The sequence below is a fragment of the Pteropus vampyrus genome, unplaced genomic scaffold, assembly GCF_000151845.1.
Source record: "Pteropus vampyrus isolate Shadow unplaced genomic scaffold, Pvam_2.0 Scaffold77, whole genome shotgun sequence".
In the NCBI taxonomy this organism is placed as follows: Eukaryota; Metazoa; Chordata; class Mammalia; order Chiroptera; family Pteropodidae; genus Pteropus; species Pteropus vampyrus.
Window position 1 is genome coordinate 5,346,634 of NW_011888858.1, and position 21,629 is coordinate 5,368,262.

Below are 21,629 nucleotides of genomic sequence, written 5' to 3' on the forward strand. Positions count from 1 at the left end.
TGGTTTATCCCTCTCACTTTAAGACAGTAAAATGTTAGGCTTGCTGGTGAACTGCTGGAATGCAGACCCTTACTTGGTGAGATTCAATAGACAGGCGACCAGGCCTTGGCATGGGGAGAGCCATGGAGGGCTGGGAAATGGCCGGGCCAGTGAACCAGTTTGGCTGAGAGCAATCCACAGTATGGTGGGGCCCGTGTGAGCCAAGGCACCAGGCCAGCTCCAGGTCCGATGGTTATCACACACAGCACAGAGTTCTGCAAGTGATGACCACTTCTCAGGCCAAAGGACAACTGCATGTGTAGCCAGTCGACTCTCCAGCCTGTCACAGATTGGACGTCCTGGCCCCTCATGCAGTTTGAATGATGAGGCTCAGGAGGAAGGGAATGATTTCAAGGGACTGGCAGAAAGTGCACATAACATAATGAAGGGGTGATCACTTGAGTGGTTGGTTTTCTAAGCCTCTTGTCCTTTTTTCATTTTCATTTTTATCATTCTGCCAGTTTGAGCTGTACCTGTCCGATACTTTCTACTTTGGAACAGTGAGGAAAATGAATGGAGAGGAGAAGAAATTGGGTTGAATTTTAATTATTAAAAGTTCTGAATCAAAGCTAGGATAGAAATAAGATTAAATTGAGAATTTGGGATTTTCTCTAGATTGGGTTGTTTGCCAGTGAGTGTACAAAAGCCACACATGACTTTTATTGCAGTTATGGTTTTTGGTTACTTGTAAGTGTTCAAGGTACTGTGTTGTGTATTTCGTGCCTAATATATGTATATTTTTGCCTTCAGGTTAGTAGCAAAGATGAAGATTTTCTTGACCTTTCTGTTGATGTGGAGCAGAATACATCTATTACCCACTGTCTAAGGTAATCTCATGAATTTTGACTGTGGTCTGAGCTTTTGATCAGGCTAGTGAATAAGTGGGGGGAAAATATCCTATATTTCTTCAGGAGATAATCTTCCTTTCTGTTAAGCCAATATAATCCTATTTTCTATTTCTTCTTTTCCAAGAGAGATTAAAAATAAGTATATGTGGTCTGGAGGAGAGTTCTGCTGAGAAGAGAGGGGATCAAATGGAAGCCTTTAGTCATTAAGTTTAAAAATATGTTTTTAGTCTTTAATACAGATGTATTAAAGAGGCTTTCATCAGTCTCTCACTCTCTCACACATATACATACACGCACACACACACGCACAATCAATTACACAATTAAGTTAATAAATGCTATAGATGCCTACCTTGACTTTCTTTCTCTAAGCTAATCTATTATTTTAAAAATCATGCACTTTTGAGCTGAGAACCAATGAGGGAACTGCCTTTTCCTCCATCTCTCAGCATTGTATGGAGATCATTCATGGGAAAAAAATTCCTCTCCTGAGGGTTGAGTGGAGGCATAGAGCTAAGGAGTCTGCGTGTAAGAACCGCGCATGTGCCCAGGATAACTGCAGATACAGTATACTGAAAATGTGCTCAGAGACACGGTTCCCTTTACGCCTCCTCGCTCTCTTCTTCCCTCTCCTCTTCATCAAGAGGCTGTGAATGCTTATAATTAACCTGGCCCTGTTCTGGACGCTGGCGATAGAGGAGTAAGCATCAGATACGAGTCTCGCAGCACTTACATTACGATGGAATCCACAGATGGTGATTGGTGCTTTGAAGGAAATTAAACAGGCCTGGCGAGTGCCCGTTAGTGAGGCGCCAGTGTGGACCGAGTGGTCAGGGGCCTCCCCAATGCTTAAGATACCAAAGCTCAGAGACATTTTATAGTGTCATAACAAGGCACTGTTTATTTTTATCAGTAAGAATCAGGTGACAGAATTGTTCTTTCAGGAGTGCAGGTTACTTGGAACTTTTTGGAAGTAGATTAAAGGAACTTGCTGTGGTGGTTGACCGTTAGCAAGTTGTCTTTCAGGGCTAACTAAGGCACCAGCTCCAACATGGAAAAACTTCTTGGTTCATCTGGGTGTAATGTATGGTATGAGCCGGGGAGTTTGACGCCCCCCAGGAGTTTGATGCCCCCACCCCTGACCCCAAACACTGCTCTGATAGTTGCCTCAGCACTTCCTGTGGTTTGGCATTTCAGCCTTGTCTCCAAATGCCTAGGTCCAGGCGTCTAGGACAAGTTTGTCATCTCTTTGCAAAGTGTTCCATAGGCCAAGGATGGCCTATTCTGAATGGTTCTGTTTATGGCCTGGGTTCCTTTGTGGCCCATTTCATAGTTTAATTTGGTCTGCATCCTAGAGGGTTAGTTTTTTAAATCAGAGTTATGGATTTTCTTAACATCATGTCTTTATATCTCTTCCGATGTGATATTTTTATTTTATATTTGATGATGAAAAAGTTAAAAATCAAGCTGGAATTGTGGGATTTAAATATAACAGCTTTGCCTCCTCCTTTTAGAGTGGTTTTTGGTGATTGATAACAATGTGTGTTCAATGAACTCTTGTCCCCGAGAAATGATGATATAAAATGTGGTTAAATTTAGGATACAGGTCTAGAGAAGCCATTAAATCCATGTTGCCACTGAACTGTAATTCTGCTATTTCAAACCTCAGACCTGTGTCTTAGGCAAAGTGAGCCATCTGTATCAGGAGGGTACTGAGAAAGGTTTTTTTTTCCTCCCTTTGAAAAGTTCAGGAATGGCCTCAGGCAAAATTTAAAATACATGAAGTTTATCTTAATTATCCTTCCTTGGCCTTTTTGGTATTCTTGTCATCTGCTTCCGGTGCCTTAGTTGCTTCCTGTGACTCCTTCACAGGATCTTCCCTGTCTCCTCAAGTGCTGTGTTCTGAAACCACCTTCCTCTTCCTTTGTCTTCCTCTCACTTAAGTTCCTTTCTTCCAGTGCTGGAGAGATCAGCTAGGTCTCAGGAGGAAAGTAGCCTTTTAATTCTCCCAAAACTATTTTAAAAATTAATCTTATTTTTTTTAAATTCCTTTTCTACTCATTTTGAGAAACTTCTTTTATGTACCACGTTTATATATCCCACCACACTTCCATTGCCACACGCTTGTCTATTAATTTCTCTATTTTGTTTTTCTGACTGTATTTTGGTTTTGGTTGTTATATGGTATTTTCCTTCTTTTTTTAAGTTTTTTCTTTTTTTTAATTTTTATTTTTCAATTAGAGTTGACATGCAATATTATTTTATATTAGTTTCAGATGTAATGGTTAGACATTTATATAATTTGCAAAGTGATCCCACTGCATAGTCTAGTACTCACCTGGCACTATACATAGTTATTACAACGTTATTGACTATGTTCCCTGTGCTGTACTTCACAACCCTGCGACTGTTCTGGAACTGTCAATTTGTACTTCTTAATCCCTTTACCTTTTTACATATCTCTTTACCCCCCTCTTATCTGGCAATCACCAGTTTGTTCTCTGTATCTGTGAGTCTGTTTTCATTTTGTTTGTTCTTTTATTTTGTTCTTTAGATTCCACATATAAGTGATATCATAGGTATTTGTCTTTCTCTGTCTCATTTATTCCATATAGCATAATACCGCCTAGGTCCATCCATGTTGTTGCAAATGGTGAGTTGTTTTTTTATTTTTTAAGGCTGAGTTATATTCCATTGTATGTATACCACATCTTTATCTTGTCATCTATTGGTGGACACTTAGGTTGCTTCCATACTTGGCTATTATAAATAGCGCTGCAGTGAACATAGGGGTGCATATATCTTTTCAAATTAGAATTTTGGTTTTCTTTGGATAAATACACAGAAGTAGAATTGTAGGGTCTAAGGAAGTTCTATTTTTAATTTTTTGAGGAACCTCCAAACTGTTTTCCATAGTGGCTGCACCAATTTGCAGTCCCGATGTTATATGTTATTTCATAATATCTGACACATAAGTCTTTCTAGTGGATTTCTTTTATTTTTCTTTAATATTCTTCTAGTCAGTGGTTCTCAAACTTTGGTATATATCAGAATCACCTGGGAAGTTTGATAAAAATCGAGGCCCAGGCTATATTCAACTTCAGTAAGCCTAGGCCTCTATTTTTAATTAATTTTCTTGGTGATTCTGATACCACCAAAGTTTCAGAACCACTGCTCTAGTTCTTTGCCAAACAGAGGTCCATGTGATGCTGGAGAGCTCGGCAGGACAGGAGTCCAAAGAAGGACCTCGCCCCGGAGCTCGGTGACCAGGTTCTTGTCTTATGCCTCAAGAAAGAATTCAAAGACAGGACAAACAAGCAGGAAAGTGCAAGTTTTATTAAAGTGAAAATATACACTTAAGAGAAAAGGACAGGCAGCCAAGAGAGAGTCTGCCCACAACTGTCTGAATTACGAGATTTTGTTTTCTTGGGAGTGGGGGGTGTCCCGAGGCTTTCCAACCTGCCTCCCAGTTGGCTTGTTTCCTTTGCCACGTACGGGAGAGGAGGTGGCCCAAGGCCATCTATCTTTTCTCCGAGTCTTGACTTGTTTCTAATGCTGGGGTCTCATGCTTTACATCAAAGTGGAGAGGGCTGAGTACGGGACAAGGGAAAAATTCCAGAACCGCTTCCTGCAGGGGAAGGCAAACTTGCCTAGGTCAACAAGCTTGTCTCACATGGACTAGCACCATTGATGTCACCTCGGGTCTCATTGGAACTGTGGCATCTCAGGTCTCTCCCAAGAATGAATGAATGAATGAATGAATCAGACTCTGCATTTTGACACCAACTCCAGAATATTCAAGTGTATGTTAACATTCACAGAGTATTGGGAATCGTGGCTCTCAGCCCTGGCAGCACGTTGGAACCACATAGGAAGCCTGGCTTCTAACTGGAGAGATTCTGATGTATTGATGGTGGGGAGGTAGAAACTAAGATTGTTTTTAAAGCTCCGCAGGTCAACAGCCAGGAGAACCATTGCTGCAGATTGTAGAACAAAGCAGCTTCCCAGCTGGTGTGCTGTGGAAAATGGGTTACAGGTGTATGATGATCCCCTCAGTTCTTGGGAGGCTGTGCAGAGCCAGGGAGCAGCTGCTCGGTTTACCCAGCTCCCTTCTATAGAACGTAAATCATTTTCTGTGTGTGTCATGCATGACATGAAAATTATCAGGAAGTATTGCTTGAGCTTTTTTTAAATCAATTTTTGAACTAGTGTGTTGAGTGGAAAAGTTAAGATTTTAATTAAAAAATATCAAATATAGACATTAAGTTGGACATGATAGCTGTCTTTATAATGCATAACCTTATCAATGAACATAGTCTTTCTCCATTTTTTCAAGTTTTCTCGCGTATACATTTGTATAAGGTTTTATAGTTTCCTTTATAAAGGTGTGCATTTCATATTAGATTTGTTCCGGAGGTATATTTTTAAATAGTGCTTTATTGTCACTGTAACTCTTTTTAAAGAAATACACAAAGAGTTTTGTGCTTTTCCTCTCACCTCTCCTCTGTGCTTCGAGAATTCATCCTGAGTGTCAGAAAGAATCTCTACTGTGTCCTTCCTTCCCCTTTGACTGTCCTGTTGAAAAGTGTCCTCAACCTTCGTTGCTTGTTTTGATTCCAACAACTGCACGGCAGCAGCTGAACGGCCCGGTCTGCCTCGGAGTTTCCTGCTGCGGTCATCCCCTTTTCCTAACTGAGTCTCATTTCCCAATTCTCAACTCTAAAAGCGTTACCCTGTCTCTCATGGCAGCAGCTTCCAGCCAGCTGGGACTGGGCAGGATGGTGGATATTTATAAATCAGGTCTTTAAATTAAGTACTAACTTCTACTATATTTCTATCTATCTGGGTCTACAAATGTTTGAAAACAACTGTCTTTGAGAAGCAAGTGAATAGGAAGTGTTTAATTCCTTCTTTATGGTTCTCCTCACCTTGATTATTCTGATTTTTTTTTTTTTAGCTGAATGAAGAGGTTTATCTGTGGTAGATGTTCCAAGGGTGTGAATCTCCATCATCACCCATACTCACCTCCCCCTCTTCTTGGCCCCCACATCATTCTACCCCAGTAAATCTTGTGTTGGCCAAGAAAAGATTTCACATCAGTTACTCCATTGAGGTGTCAGCCCATATTCATTCAGCTAAGTTTGAGTCTGTATTATATACCAAGCAATTGAAATGTGAGGGTTGAATAAAATTGCCTTCTAAATTGTTTTCTTTTGACCCCCTCCAGTTTTCCCTCTGTGGTGCTGCCACAAGTGGTGTTTTTTTTTTTTTTTCTTTCAAAAGGGGTGTTTTTAAAAAAGCACTGTCTCATTATGTCTTTTCCTTGCTGAGACCCATTAGTAGGACTCCAGAGCCACAGGGTGTACGCCAGCTTCTAAGAAGTATACTCCGTACCTTGACTCCTTGACCCTGTGCTACGTCATTCTCTCTGTCTGCAATACTTGTATCTTATCTACCCAGCACATTTTCAGTCTGAGAACCTGACTCCGGTATCGCCCCTTGGGGAAATGTCTTCATTTAACCCCAGTTCAAGTTCATTTCTCCTTCCTCTGTGCTTTTCCTTGGACTCTATACATACACTCCTATCTTTGTTCATTCATTCAGCCAACTAATATTGGTGAGTGCCATGATGCATCAGGCATGTTCTCAGTACTAGAGCTATAGCAGTGAGTGAAACAGACGGGGTCACCGCCCACACAGAGCGGAAGCAAGTAACAAATGAATAGGAGGATAGTTTCAGATGGCGGTAAGTGCTCAGAGGAAAACAAGATAGTGACAGGGTAGGGGCTAGGTGGATTTGGAGAGAGTGAACAGGGAAAGCCTCTCGCAAGAGGCGACATTTACACTGAGTAAAGGTGACATTACACTGAGCTCTAAATGAGTAAAGCCAGCATATGGAAGCGTCTGGAAAGGAGCTGTTAGTGCAGAGAAAACAGCACCTGCAAATGCCCTGAGGCAGGGAGAGCGTGACACTTGAGCTACAGGAGAAGGCTGACCCTTGTGGCTGGAGCAGAGTGAAGGAGGTGGGGGTGGGGCAGGAGATGAAGTCAGAAGAGTAGTCAGCGGTCTGAGGCTGGCTGGCCTATCTGCTATGGCAAGTAATTTGAATTTTATTCCTAAGTACACTGAGGAACTGTTAGAGGGTTTTAGGCAGGGAAATCAGTGGGGTGAAATGATTCGTGTTCAACCTGCACTGAACACTCACTGTTGTAAGTGGCTCACTTGCGTGTGTTTCTGGTAGACTGTGAGCCGTGTGAGGGCAGGTACTCTCTGTGACTCCCCAACACCTAGTCCAGAGTGCTGTCAGTAAACATTTGCGGATTTAGTAAATGAACAATCTGTGTTTTTTCATAAACTCTAAGTAGTTGAGTCCTTTGCACCATGAGAATAATAAGTAACATTTTCTGTTTAATAAAATGTGATGATTCTAGTGCTAGGACACTCCCTATGAATAAGGAAATGTCATAGACTTTTTTAAGATTCCAGGGTATTATTATATTCTGGATGTTCTTTTCAGCCTTTGAAGTAGTACCACAGGAATGTTAAGTAGAATCTTGATGACCGGAAGAGAATGAAAAGCCATGACATTTAAAGAATGGAAATTAGAAGCAGTACAATAAATCCTCACGATACAGTGAATGCAGATATAACATCAGAGTGGCATTTGTTCTTAAAAGGAGGCAAGCTAAAGTTCTCATCCTCTGGGGTATGGGAGCATAGGGTTGGTAGAAAGCGGCCATCTCCTGATAATTTGGGTACTTTCTATGTTCAATATACGGTTTACATTTATTATCTTTACTTTTGTGCTCTTGGAAAATATAGACCACCTGAGACATAATGTTTTTCATTAACTGCACAATAATGTCACCTTGCATTTTATGTGATTGACATTTTCTGGACTCAACTTTACGGTGCGCTTTTACTCTAGTTTTACTCTGTTAAACCTTCCCCTCCTCTCCCCCCCTCCCCCAATCAGTTGGAAACATCTGTTTCTCATTAAATGGGGGTGGGGCAGGAGATGAAGTCAGAAGAGTAGTCAGCGGTCTGAGGCTGGCTGGCCTATCTGCTATGGCAAGTAATTTGAATTTTATTCCTAAGTACACTGAGGAACTGTTAGAGGGTTTTAGGCAGGGAAATCAGTTGGGTGAAATGATTCGTGTTCAACCTGCACTGAACACTCACTGTTGTAAGTGGCTCACTTGCGTGTGTTTCTGGTAGACTGTGAGCCGTGTGAGGGCAGGTACTCTCTGTGACTCCCCAACACCTAGTCCAGAGTGCTGTCAGTAAACATTTGCGGATTTAGTAAGTGAACAATCTGTGTTTTTTCATAAGCTCTAAGTAGTTGAGTCCTTTGCACCATGAGAATAATAAGTAACATTTTCTGTTTAATAAAATGTGATGATTCTAGTGCTAGGACACTCCCTATGAATAAGGAAATGTCATAGACTTTTTTAAGATTCCAGGGTATTATTATATTCTGGATGTTCTTTTCAGCCTTTGAAGTAGTACCACAGGAATGTTAAGTAGAATCTTGATGACCGGAAGAGAATGAAAAGCCATGACATTTAAAGAATGGAAATTAGAAGCAGTACAATAAATCCTCACGATACAGTGAATGCAGATATAACATCAGAGTGGCATTTGTTCTTAAAAGGAGGCAAGCTAAAGTTCTCATCCTCTGGGGTATGGGAGCATAGGGTTGGTAGAAAGCGGTCATCTCCTGATAATTTGGGTACTTTCTATGTTCAATATACAGTTTACATTTATTATCTTTACTTTTGTGCTCTTGGAAAATATAGACCACCTGAGACATAATGTTTTTCATTAACTGCACAATAATGTCACCTTGCATTTTATGTGATTGACATTTTCTGGACTCAACTTTACGGTGCGCTTTTACTCTAGTTTTACTCTGTTAAACCTTCCCCTCCTCTCCCCCCCTCCCCCAATCAGTTGGAAACATCTGTTTCTCATTAAATAGAGCTATACTTGAAAATCTCTCAGGATGAAATCATAACCTGGTCTAGCAGACATGCTCTAATGGCATCATAGCACCTACTCATAAGAAGGATCTTTTCTCATTACTTCTCTCCTCACATTCACTTAAAAATTACCCTACAGGTAATATAGGGAGTTTAAAACATGGTTTACAAGTACAGTTTGGACTTCTTTTTAAGTTGAAAATATTTTTCTCTACAGAGACTTCAGCAACACAGAAACACTGTGTAGTGAACAGAAATATTATTGTGAAACGTGCTGCAGCAAACAGGAAGCACAGAAAAGGTGGGTAAAGGATTTAGCTCAAGGGGTAGCTTTGTATTGTGAGAAGGAACCAGACAGTGTAGCCTGACAGATCTGATTTTGAATTCCAGTTCCATGGGCTCATAGCCAACTAGCTTTGGAGAAGTCAGTTAGCTTCCTTACCAGTGAAATCTAGGATAAGAATGCCTACCTTGGAGAGTCATCCAATCATCCGATTGTTTGCTCATTTGTCCATTCATTCATTCATTCATGTAACAAATATTTATTGAGTGCTACTTTGTGCCAGATACTGTGCTGGGTAAACAAGTGCTGATCAAATATAATCACTATCCTCTAGGGATTAAAGGTGAATTATAAAAAGAACTTAGCATAGTGAATAACACACAGTAGTCACCCAGTAACATTGTTAGTGTTGCCTAACATTGTTAGTGGAACTTCTTATTTAGAAGATATAAAAGATTAAAAAATTAAATTAATTATTTAATAAGGAATCACGAGGAAATCAACTCATCAGTTATATGGGTAGGCGATAAGAAAGTTGTCACACTGTGAATTGATATGGGATCTAAGGTCACCCGTCTTTTTACCAGAACCAACCAGCCAGTTACAGCTCTTGGACTACCTAAGATAACCAACGATTCCCTGTTATTTTCCCCAGAAGCCAAGAAACTTGACATTTTAATTATCCTGTGAAGCCTTACTGTGAGTTTAAATTTACCCTGTCCATGCTTGTGGAATAATTCAGGGTAACTCAGATGCTCATTACTGCTGTCTAAACCTCCAGGGGTCTAGAGCTAAGGCTGAAATAATTTCTCTGTCCAGCCTCCCAGCCCTTCTCCCCTGGATATACACATTTTTTCTTGCTGCATCAAAACTTAAAAAAGGTTACTCATTGTGGCAGGTGGAGTGGAGGTGGTAGGTAGGTGGTTATCTTTCATTAGCGGTCAGGGGAGCTTGCTTCTGGTCGCATTCATATATTCCAGGTCAGCCTAGGGTCAGCCCAGGTCCTCCCATGTGGCGTGAAGGTGTTTTCTGTTCAGCTCTGGAGGTCTTATACCCCAAAATGTCATGTGTTCCTAAAAATATGGAGTTTTTCATAATTCGTATGTTTCTGTTCATGTTATTTTGTTTAGTTTTATGAACGGGGTCTTAACCTCACTAGATTCCTGAGTAATATTCTCTTAAAATTTGTCCTCTTTAAATAATATGCGTTGAAAACATACACAAGCTGAGCAGCATTTACACTAATTCAGGACATTCATAGCATGGGGGGCCTGGAAAGTGACCGGAGGGTCCTCTCTTCTGTCAGAGTTAACTACATAAACTGTTGTCTTTGTGACCTTTTGACCAAGGAACGTGAATGGTCATCTAGTTAAAAAAAAAAAAAAAGCCTTCTGTGTTTATGTAAGTTTGGGGAATTCTGCATCAAACAAAAGAGAACAGTTCTTTTACTGCAGGTTTTTGCAAACCTTCAGTATGGTCAAATATAGGGAGGGGCTTCAAAATAAAAAAGTAGCAGTGTCGAAACTCGGCCGCAGACACCCCGCATCTGTTAACATCACCAGTGCGCTCATGAGCGCAGACACGAAAGGCAGCCCTGAGCCAGCCCTTGCATTTTATGAATGAGGAAACTGAGAGCCAAAGAAGGGAAATGACTTGCCCAAGCGCCCAGGGTGAGGAGTGAGAGTGAGACTAGCACGCCTGGCTTCCTGATGTCAGCCGCGTGTGGTGTCTGAACGTCCCCACCGGTCCTCGGACTCTGGAAGTCTAGATCACACCCTTCTGCTTATTGTCTCCTCAACTTCCTTTTCTCAAAAGCTGTCACCACTCATCTCCATTATCTTGGGATGAGGTGTGTGTGGGGGGGGTGTGGTTGTTCAAATATTACTCCCCCCAGGAGGCAGAGGGCAGTGATGGAGAGCAATTGCACATTTTATTTTTATCGGTACAAAAATTCTGGAATGTCTCCTTTGACCAGAGACCCAGTGTTGCATTTTTCTCTTGCTGACTCTGCTTCCGGTAGCCGAGAATGTAGGATAAGTTAGCTCTGCATAAGCAAGCATACCTTTATTTTTATGAGTGGTTTGGTCATTTACTGGTTTGAAGTTGGTTAGACCCTTCCTGCTCTCCATTTGTGCAGGTAACAGTGAATTCTGTTCCCCTAACGGGTGTTGGGTCCAACTGATTTTCTATGTCATGGTCTCTTAGGATGAGAGTGAAAAAGCTGCCCATGATTCTGGCCCTGCACCTAAAGCGGTTCAAGTACATGGAGCAGCTGCACAGGTACACCAAGCTCTCTTACCGGGTGGTCTTCCCGCTGGAACTCCGGCTCTTCAACACGTCCAGCGACGCGGTGAACCTGGACCGCATGTATGACCTGGTGGCTGTGGTGGTTCACTGTGGCAGGTGAGGGCGGGCGGGCGGGCAGCAGAGTGCACGCGAGAAGTGTGGGGCTCGTCCCTGTGCCAAGATAGGCTGGGCTGCTCCCAACCTGGGCTGTGAGACTCAGCAACAATAAGACTTTTGGGAATCTCTTTCAAGCTCTTGTTTATATATCATCCCAAAGTCAATCTAAACATGCCTGCGTACACACGTAAAGCAAAATAAAATGCATTACAGTAATGATAATCTGTTATGAAGGAAGTAATAAATCTCCTTCGGATGTAAATGATGATTAAGAGGAGTTTGAAATAATGTGAAGAAATAAATGCTTATGCTGCAATTTTAATTTTTAAAAGGCCAGGTTACATATAAAATATCTCAAAAATATTTTAAGATATATGAATAAAGACTGGAAGCAGTAGATCAAAGTTAATAATTTTTTGGCATTTTGAATGATTGAAAATATACCCTTAAAAATATTCTTTATGTACTTTTCAGTATTTCTCCAACATTATAAGGAGCACATAATCAGATAAAAAGAGTTATAAAGAGAACCCCTCCTAGATATAGAAGAGCAGTGTTTTGCTGAAAGTTCTCTTAGCAAATACTTTTTATTCCATAATTTGGAAATGTCCAAGCATGGAAAAGTCTGTTGAGAATTCACCTCTTGCGATCCTTTGCTCAGCTGGGCCGGGTTTCTGTCCTCTTCCTGAGGTAGGCGCAGCTTTGCCCGCCCTCGCAGGCTCTGTGTTGGACATGCCATAGAGCAGGCGTCTTTTCCTCCCCATCTGCCAGGATTGGACTGCGATAAACAGACCGTTAGCAAGAGGGTGCACGGTTCCACGTGGAGGAATGGGTGGATGCATTTTTAACCCTGTACTGGGGTGAATGGATCAGAAACTGTAACTTCATATCCGAAGCACCTCATGTTTTGCCTTGCGCATATTAACTTTAAGTCTCTGGATATTTTCTTAACATTCCCAGTAAGTTATTAGCCAGTTGTTAGCCAGTTTTGTGTTTTCCCTAAAGAGTAGTTGTAACAAGCATTTTTTTTTTTAAAGAACACAAGGGCCCAGTGATCTGGAAGCTAGCCATAAACTCTGGGTGGGACCCCTGACAAGGGTTGGGAGGAGGAGGTCTTGGGGAAGCAGAGCCTGGTACCTGGAGGACATTGTGGTCCAGGCTGGTGGTGTGGACAGGTGGTGAAGAAACAGAAGTGCTCAGATTTGGAGGGGATGCGTGGGTTTGCAATATGGATCTCTGTGGGTACTGACTCTGATTGCTGGGACCACTGTCGACGACAAGGCAGAGACCTATTTAGAGGACTGGGGGCGGGGGACAAGTGGGTTCTGGAATAGTCAGCTTCTGTAATGGGGGCATAAGGTCAGAGCAGTCCTGGCAACAAGGATGAGTTGGTGCCAAGTCATGTGTCCTGCTAACAAGGATTCTCTAAATTCCTCCCTGTTAGAGCTATGACTGTTCTGATACATGGAGCAAGGCTGGCCTTTGCCCAAGGATCAGGTGGCTTCTGGCTTCTGGCTTCTGGCTGGGGGCCCTAGAAAGGTTTGAAGTTAGGGAGCTGAACCCTTTGTTCTCCATGCCAGGATCTCCTGACCCATGGTTGCAGTGTGTATACAGCCTCATTCATTGATTTTTACTGCAAGTATTTTGTGAACCCTTGTTTCCTGGGTTCTGTGGCAGGATCTGAAGGTACTGCAGTGAGCAAGACATATACAGGGGCCCTGCCCTCATGAAGCTGAGGATCTAGTGGGAAAGGTAGTTAACAAGTAAACACAGCAGGTTGCCACCACCAAAAACAAACCACTGCAAAATAATTCATCATTTTGGTTCATCGTGTGAAGAATGAACAGGCGATGAAAGAGTAGCAGGTACCTTTTCAGGGAAGATGATCGGCAAAGATCGTTCTATCAAGGTGACATTTGAGCTGAGATCTAAGGAATAAAATGAGTCAAGAATGCGAACGTTGGGGAAGGATCATTTCAGGCAGTTAGGGCAAATGCAAAGGCCCAACTGTGAAGGGTGATGTGTGTGAAAACAGAAGAGACCAATGGGCTGGAGCTTGGAGGGACGGGGAATGAGTGGCTGGATGAGGTCGTATTTGAAGAAAGCAAACAAAGGGAAATCCAGCTTTTAAAATTTAATGGCGCCTTAAAAAAAAAAAAAAAAAACTCTAGATTTAAGATGAAATTGCCCTCAATTGTGCAAATCTAACTACATAATAACAGCTGTTTGGTTCTTTCTACTTTTTTACATATTATAAAATATATTCCTTTTTATTTTAGTGCTTTTTATACTTTATGATTTGTTAACATCTTTCTAAAACTTAGATCATGTCACTCCTCAAAGTGGCCCAGTGTCTTCCGAGCTCACTCACAGCAGAGTCTGAAATCTTAGCCATGATACTCATTCTCCACCTCTCCGGCCGCCTCCCCTCAGCCTCCCCTGGCTTCGTGGGCTCTAGCCTCCTTGCTGTTCCTTGAACACAGCAAGAGCTGTACCCCCACCCCCAAGACCTTTGCACTTACTATTCCCTATTCCTGAAACTAACTTCTATCCTATAGTCAGTCACCTGTCCCACCCCCACCCCTCCTTCAGGGACATTTTCTTTTGCTCACATCTCGTGTTAGCAGAGAGGCCTTTCACTGCTTATATCTGGTAGTACCTTCCCTCTATCACTCATCATCCCATTACTCTGCTTTACTCTTCATGGCACTTATCACCACTGGAAATATATTTGTATTTTAGTTTGTTAATTGGCTATTCAACCCCTCCCTAAGAAAGTGGGACTTTTTTTTCTTCACTGCTTTTTTTCCCCCTGACAGCCAGAATAAGTTCTGACACATAGTAGGTAGACGGTGATTACTTGTTAATATTTGTTGAATTTGAATGTCTGTTTCCCTTACTGATGTGTGAGTCCTTAGAAGACAGACGTTCGTTCATCTTTGCATCCCCTTGTGCCCAGCACAGAGCCAGCACCTGGCGTTCCTCCATAAACTGGCCGAAAGAATGTGTGGACGTAGACATGGCCTGTGCCAAGTTCTCTGTCCTGATGATAGTTTTTTTCTAGTGAATCACTGCTTATAAAGAGCTACCTAGAGTTTTATACAGAAGTAAATGTTAACTTGGTAACTTTCTTTCGTTTCTTCTTTTCCAGCGGTCCTAACCGTGGGCATTACATCACTATTGTGAAAAGTCACGGCTTCTGGCTTTTGTTCGATGACGACATTGTAGAGGTCGGTATGCAGAGCATTCTACAGTAGGGGCAGAGCGTGCTTGGTGCTTTGGGGGGATGTGTACATGTGGACGTTTTCTCAATAGGCCCGTTTTTCCGTAATCTGACTTGAAAATGTCTTATATCTCAAAACTACATCTGCTCTCCATTCTCTATGGAAAGCGAGAAGGGATGTGATCATGGACTCATTAATACGGTGTTCTTGTTAACTGCTCAGCCATAGACATGGGATCTCTGTGCCACCATAAGTCACTGAGGTAGAATTAACTGCGATCAGATTGTTTATGTCCCATTTCCTAACGAGAATAAAGCCTTTTCTGGTACATACCAAATGATAAACTTCAAACTTATGTTAAAATTCTCTCGTTATACCAAATTTTTCTTGTGTTGGTACTATGTAAAAATTTTTCAGTCTGTTGGACCTGGAAATCTTTATAGTACACCACAGTATTCCATATATTGATTTGTTGTAAAGGAATACTAGCTGGAGAGCATTCCATACTCAGAGGCATAGTCCGTGTCGGCCCGCTCGGGTGACAACTGAAGGGAATGACCTCCAAAAGAATCAGGGTTATTCCCCAGTTTACCGTTTGAAAGACAGAGTCCTGGCTTAAAAGAGCACCCACATGTGGCTGCTGATAGATTAAAAGGTGGCTTTCTTCCCTCAAAGATTTGCAATTTATGTAATCATGTTTCTCTGCCAAGTTGGTGGAATTATCCATTTGCAATTCAAAGTTCCCAATTGTGATTTTATAGTCAACAGTGTTTCTTACATTTTCCTTTGCTTCAATTAGTTTTTCTTTCCTTCTACTAATAATCATGTTAAACAAATATATTGTGTTATTTTTCTTTTATTGCAGAAAATAGATGCCCAAGCTATCGAAGAATTCTATGGCCTGACATCAGATATATCAAAAAATTCAGAATCTGGATATATTTTATTCTATCAGTCAAGAGAATAACTCGGAGAACTGTGGGACTAAGTCAAGTGAGGGAAAATGTTCAAAGCACTATTCCCTGGTTTCTCTGCAGACTTTCTTCTTCCCCAGCAGATCACCAGTGGTATTACTCCAAGTCTCAGTGGTCTGGCTGCATTAGACTCTCCCTTTGTTTTTTTACATGCAGCACTATTTGTGGTTTTATTTTAGTCTGAGGTAGAATTAACTGCGATCAGATTGTAGTAAGATTTATATGAATAACAGTTGCTAATTTTAGGGTTGGGTAAATGTTGTGCCACTGGCTATGTCTGGCCGAATTCGAATGACACTGCCTACAAATGTCTGTGGTCTATTTTGGGTCTTTGCTAAACTTCCTAAATGGCTTCCAGGGTCTCCTTTCAATGCATTCCTTTAACTTGTCCCTGGAAACATTAGCTTCTTTGCCTCTTACCTGATAGAAGAATTGGGTACATGTTCATTTTTTAGGGCTGCAACTATAGCTTTAAGTGTGTGCAAGTGAAAATGTTTAAAAGTGAGTAAACTCTATACTAAAATCATCCTCCAGCTGGAATCGAGTGAAGAGCTGTTCATGGTGGCTCGCGTCTGACCCGGGCTGTGCTCACCTAGCTGTTAGAATTCCCGGGGCAGAGAAGGTAGGGAGCTCCGGACAGGCAAAGCTGAGAGTAGGAAGCTTTTGCAGACAGTGAAAAGTTACTTTTTTTAATCTTTCTACCAAAACCAAGTTTCAGGAAAATAACTCTAATGTTTGTTTTTAGTGACACTTTCTTCTGTAAGGTCCTGTGAATTGTATCTACCCTTTATCTGGCATTGATTGTTAAGCTTCCCAAGACATCTCTCCAGACACGCTGGTGTTTCGCGGTCCGTGGCCACAGGGCTCGGGCACCGTGGTGGCCGCCGCCAGCGCAGCCCTCCTTAGCCGGTCGGTACCAACATCGCTTTTGTCGGGAAGGACGAAGGCTCTGCACCTTTACCATCAACCTCATTGTACAGCCGTTCACTTTTTAACATTTCAGTCTGTTCACTGAGGCACTGGCAAGGCCTAGGGCTAGTGTGGAACCTTCCCTGGAGGGAGTGCTGGAGGGGGCTGGGTGCGAAGCTGGGTCGAAGGAGGCGGCAGTGTGCGCCGAGTCATAGAGACCGAGGGCTGCTTAGGCTCAGGCTCCTAGAATGCTTGACGAGACAGTTTTTTGGAAGAACCTCATCTCACCATAGTTACTTTTACTTTTTTCACTTTTGTTATATACATATTTATTAGATCATTTGAGTATTGGTACCTTTTATTAAAAGGGTCGATGTGGTGTTTTGCCTTTGAGCTGGTTTTTGGTTTCCTACAAACACTCTGAGTCATAGACCTTCCTTTGGGAAGTCAGTTGATTTCCATACACTATGATATACTGTGAACATATAGTTACCTGATAAATCAGCAAAGGAACATGCAAACGTTTGGCATAATGTGAACTAAAATTGAAATCGAAAATGTTAGTGGCCATTTTGCAACAATTAAGAGCATAGCACTTTATCTAGATGAAAACTGGATTTCTAATCTTTGAAATATCTTGAACCGTTAATATTGCTCAGAACTGAAGTAAGCATGCAAACACTTCATTTGTTCATGCTTGGAGTGAAATGTTTTACCTTTCACTGGAGAGGACAAAAACAGGGTGATCTTCATGTTGTTTTATACGAGTGACAAAAATATACCTTGCCTTGTTTAGAGGCAAATTCATATTTATAAATATTTTGTCTGTTTTTCCTCCATGAAACATATGCAGTAATCACTTACCAGGAAGGTGAGTTTTTATTGTTTTTAAGGAGAGACACTTTTCCAATTGATCGATATAGGGAACTGTTTGTACTATGTATAACTCATGTATTTGATTGTAGGTTGCAAAGTTTAAAAAGTGATGGTTGATATCTAATATATTTGGAACTGATTCATAAGCAAAACTATTAAAATTATCTTTGAAATGACTTTTGAAGCTAATTTATTAGAAAAAAAATTTTCATTTGGAAGCCTATAGAAGTAATATCTAAATGCCAAGTCATAGATTCAGTACTTTTTTTTGGATGTGTAAAGAGTTTTTTTCCAGTGACTAAACTGAAGTAATTCCTCTTCATAGAAAGGGTCAGTTAAAAGTCAATATTCATGGATAGATTTTTAGAATTAAAAAAATAAGTATGGAAGATAATGCAAAGACATTGGAATGGTTGTGCGATACAGGAAAAGAAGATTGGAAAAGACCAAACGCATTTATCCACGAACACTTCATCAGTTTTTCAGACATTAGAGCTATCTGGTAACTTCTTTCCTCTTCCTCTTCAGTTAATGAAACAAACACTAGGCAGCTACATTCCCCTCCCCGGTCATTTCACTTTATGTAAAAACAGTAGCATGCAAACACTTTTTAGTTTTTTTTTAATCCCTCATTCATCACATAAAGCAGAGATTGGTGTGGGATATGTAAGACCATTCTGAGGTCAACGATAGCACAAAGACTCAGCAATATTCCCTCAAATGGCCAGGGTTTTTGCGTGTCATTTTCTGGCAGGAGTGAGTAGGCCTGCTGTATTTCTTTTAACTGCTGGGTGTTTTAAAATAAGTTACAGTGTTTTACACTTAAAAAAGAGAAGAAATATTTCCTTTATTTGTTACTTACTAGTTTAGCATCTAGATTATGGTACAGTATGCGAAAAAGTCATTTGCTTAAAGGCAAATTTTGGTAAAATGTGGACATCAGTCCTGGTGTGTTGATTCATTTTCCATTCCGAGGCAGCACCAAGTGGCCTGTTTTGGAGAGAGCCAAGGAACAACACAAGAGGATGTTGTTTTGAATAGTAAGCCAGTCGTATTTGGTTTTATAGCCTGGTATATTTTGGATTTCAGATGAAATGGAGAAAAAAAATGACAGAAATGGTCCCTATGAATTTATTTTCATGGATACCCTTAATTTCATGGGCATGCCTAACAATGAACTATGTTCTAACTGGAGCTTAGGACTTATTTTAGATATTAGAGTGTAGCTTTATTACAGATGGATTTTATCTTTAAACATTGCATTTTGATCAACTTTGTATATTTATGTGTATTAAAATATTGTGCACTAAATGTTTTGCCCTTGTTTGCTATCATATGGTCAAGGCATTTATCAGCAATATTGTGATTCACTCATGTAAATGGCATGGGTCAGGGAAAATTATTTCCTGCTTTTCTGCCTAATTAAATTTCTGTTTTCCAGTATTACATTAATTTATTTTTTGCTTCCATTTCTGTGTAACAAAAATAGTTACTGTATGTGTGTGGCATTCATATGATTTTGTTGCTAAGAAAACTTAGTTTTTATTTAAAATAATCTGTACCTTAGTTTTTTTAATGTAACCAATTCAAGCACTTTAAGCAATAATGTCAATCTTGTGAAATCTCAATCAGTTTAACACCCTGCCTCTAAAATTGTTGCAAAATAAATAAATAAATAAATAGGTTTCTCTTAGAGAATTTTATCCAGGTAATGTTACACACATGGACTTAACGTCATTTTTGTAAAGTGTGAGTCATCGGTGAGTCTCATGTCCAGGCGATCATTCCAGACTCGATTTCAAAGCAGTGGGAATGTGAAGAACGTTCTGGTCGTCACAAGATAGGAAGGCGGTGCTGCTGTCGGGGTTGGTAAAGTCGGTGTCTGCAGATAATCTACCAATATTTTAAGTGAAAAGATCAACAGAATCAATCCGGAAACCTAGGGAATAGCAAATTGAGAATATCAGTGGAAAAAAAAGAATCAGGGGCAGGTAATTAGACATCACAATGAATTGCTTAGCTGGGACTTTGCATATAAAATCTACCGGTTTGAATTAAAAGATCTGTTCCCCAAATAAAGCAGCTTCCAGCTCTGATACTGTCAGCATCTAGGAAAGAGTAGGAATGCTGTTCTGGCCCTGATGTGCTGACAGCCCACCTCAGACTTCTTGGTGGTTTCTGAGCTGTGGGGGTCCCCACTTGGGGGCATGTCACTTCCTATACTGCCCTGCCAGAGGTGGGACAGGTGCAGGTCCCGGTCCTGGGGTCTCAGATTGTGGCCTCCCAGGGCCAAGACTCAAGCATGCTATGAATGTGCCTAAGGCTTTTTTTCCCCAAATAGTCTTCAAGGGTCCATGTGTGGGCAGGAGGTTGTCTTCCAAACACAGTTGCCTGGGCCCAATTATGAGAATATAGACCCACAGACCAAGAGCAGGGCAATGTGCTATTAAGTGTCCCAGTTTCCGTCCGTCTCTCAGGGAAATTCAGCTGAACCTGAGCCGGAACAGAGGCTTGTTGGGAAAGCCACCTGCATTCACCATGAAGGCTATAAGGAGGGAGAGACAGGCCTCCCTTTGATCATCTATCAGGTGGGATTTATAGAGGAGGCCTGTCACCCTCAGCATGACACAATGGGGAATGAGAAATGTTCCCCATTTCTCCAAATTTCCCTGTTTTGTATTCGTTTATGCTTAAAACACGTTTAACAGACGCTGAAAACTTCCATTTCATTGCCTTCTATTTTCATGAAGATAAAAATATTTGCTATCATTTTTTTCCCTGAGGGAAGATTTCAACTGTGAGGATAATACTAAAGACAAACCACTTAGACTTGCCCAGAGGTGCCCCAGGCAGAGAGGTTTTTAATTAAGCGATTATGTAGCACCTTTTATATGTTGGGCATTGTGTTTGGAGTTGGAGGATAAAAAGGTGTAACAGATAGGACCCTCTTCTAATTTCTTGCTTCAGGGAAAAGAAAAAAAAAAAAGTCTGGGAAAAGAAATTTAAATTGTGGAAATATGTGTGTATGGGGGAATTCATCACAGTTTGGTGTTTGGCCTGCGTCTTACCGAGCAGGTAGGCACTGCCTCAGGTGGGCACTGTTCGATAAAGCAGGCTGGTTACTTTTTTCTTGGATCTGCCTTTTGGGGCCCCACTTTCCTCTCTGCCTGCTCTCAGTGTTGCCCTAGCTTACCTTTTAGCCCCTTCTGGGGATGACACAATTTTTGAAGTAATAGATCTGTTACATTGCAGCAATGGACTTGAGCATCTTGCCTCTTAATTCTCATGTTAAAAGAGCCAGGGTATTGAAGTCTTAACGGTGGGTTTTATGAATCAGATATCTAAACCATCTCTTAACATCATTGCTAAATAGTTAGAGGCAACCAGAGCATGAGTTTTTAAGCTATATGACTAAAAATTGTATTGGTTTACGAATCTGTGTTCCCTTTTATGGTTTCCCTCATGTTTTAATAGTGCTTTGAACAAAGCACATTAGGAGCTTACAAACGAATGAAAAATGACTTCATTTTGGTTATGAGATGCCAGAGTCAGAAGTGACATTAGATTTTATAACGAGGATTACTAATTTCGTGCTCGTTTCATGATGACTCAATAAAATATTAACAACCTTGAGGGTATCATACTCATATTGTAAGTTACACGGATGCCTCTCACTTCCCCCGCCCCTAAAGTGAGCATCCAGGTCTATGGAATTCCACTGAAATTCTTCATAGAAAGGTTGGATGCTCGCGTTGTGGGTTGAAATCCTGTTTTGTTCCTAACTTCTCATTATAGTATGGGGCTTTCAGGAGGAAACTGAGACTTAGATTTGACTTGGCCGGGAGCAAAATAATTTGATAGTTGAAGCCACCATTTCTCTATATTTAACAAATTCATTTTCCTGTGATCCAACTCAACTATATTTGTATTTCAGAGTCCCTGTTAATTGACCTTGCTTGACATTCTGTGCCGAGACAACTGAAAATAAACACAAGAAAAATTTGTGAGCCTTTATACCTTCTGCAGCAAGCTAAGTCTCTTTTCTCTAAAGATTGTCTCCAGATTGAGAATTGCTTGTTTCCATGCTAAAG

At 41.0% G+C, this 21,629-nt stretch overlaps 1 protein-coding gene across 3 annotated transcripts in view; it reads left to right on the forward strand.

Moving 5' to 3' along the window:
• The window catches only part of USP46 (ubiquitin specific peptidase 46), a 54,524-nt gene extending 35,293 nt beyond the window's left edge, over positions 1-19,231 (forward strand). For all 3 annotated transcript variants that reach the window (XM_011362651.2, XM_023532115.1, XM_023532114.1), the window contains exons 5-9: positions 790-866; positions 9,087-9,170; positions 11,358-11,555; positions 14,707-14,785; positions 15,645-19,231. In XM_011362651.2, coding sequence (XP_011360953.2) covers positions 790-866; positions 9,087-9,170; positions 11,358-11,555; positions 14,707-14,785; positions 15,645-15,746 — 540 coding nt within the window. In that variant the 3' untranslated portion in view covers positions 15,747-19,231. The remainder of the gene's footprint in view (positions 1-789; positions 867-9,086; positions 9,171-11,357; positions 11,556-14,706; positions 14,786-15,644) is intronic.
• Positions 19,232-21,629: the final 2,398 nt, after the last annotated feature.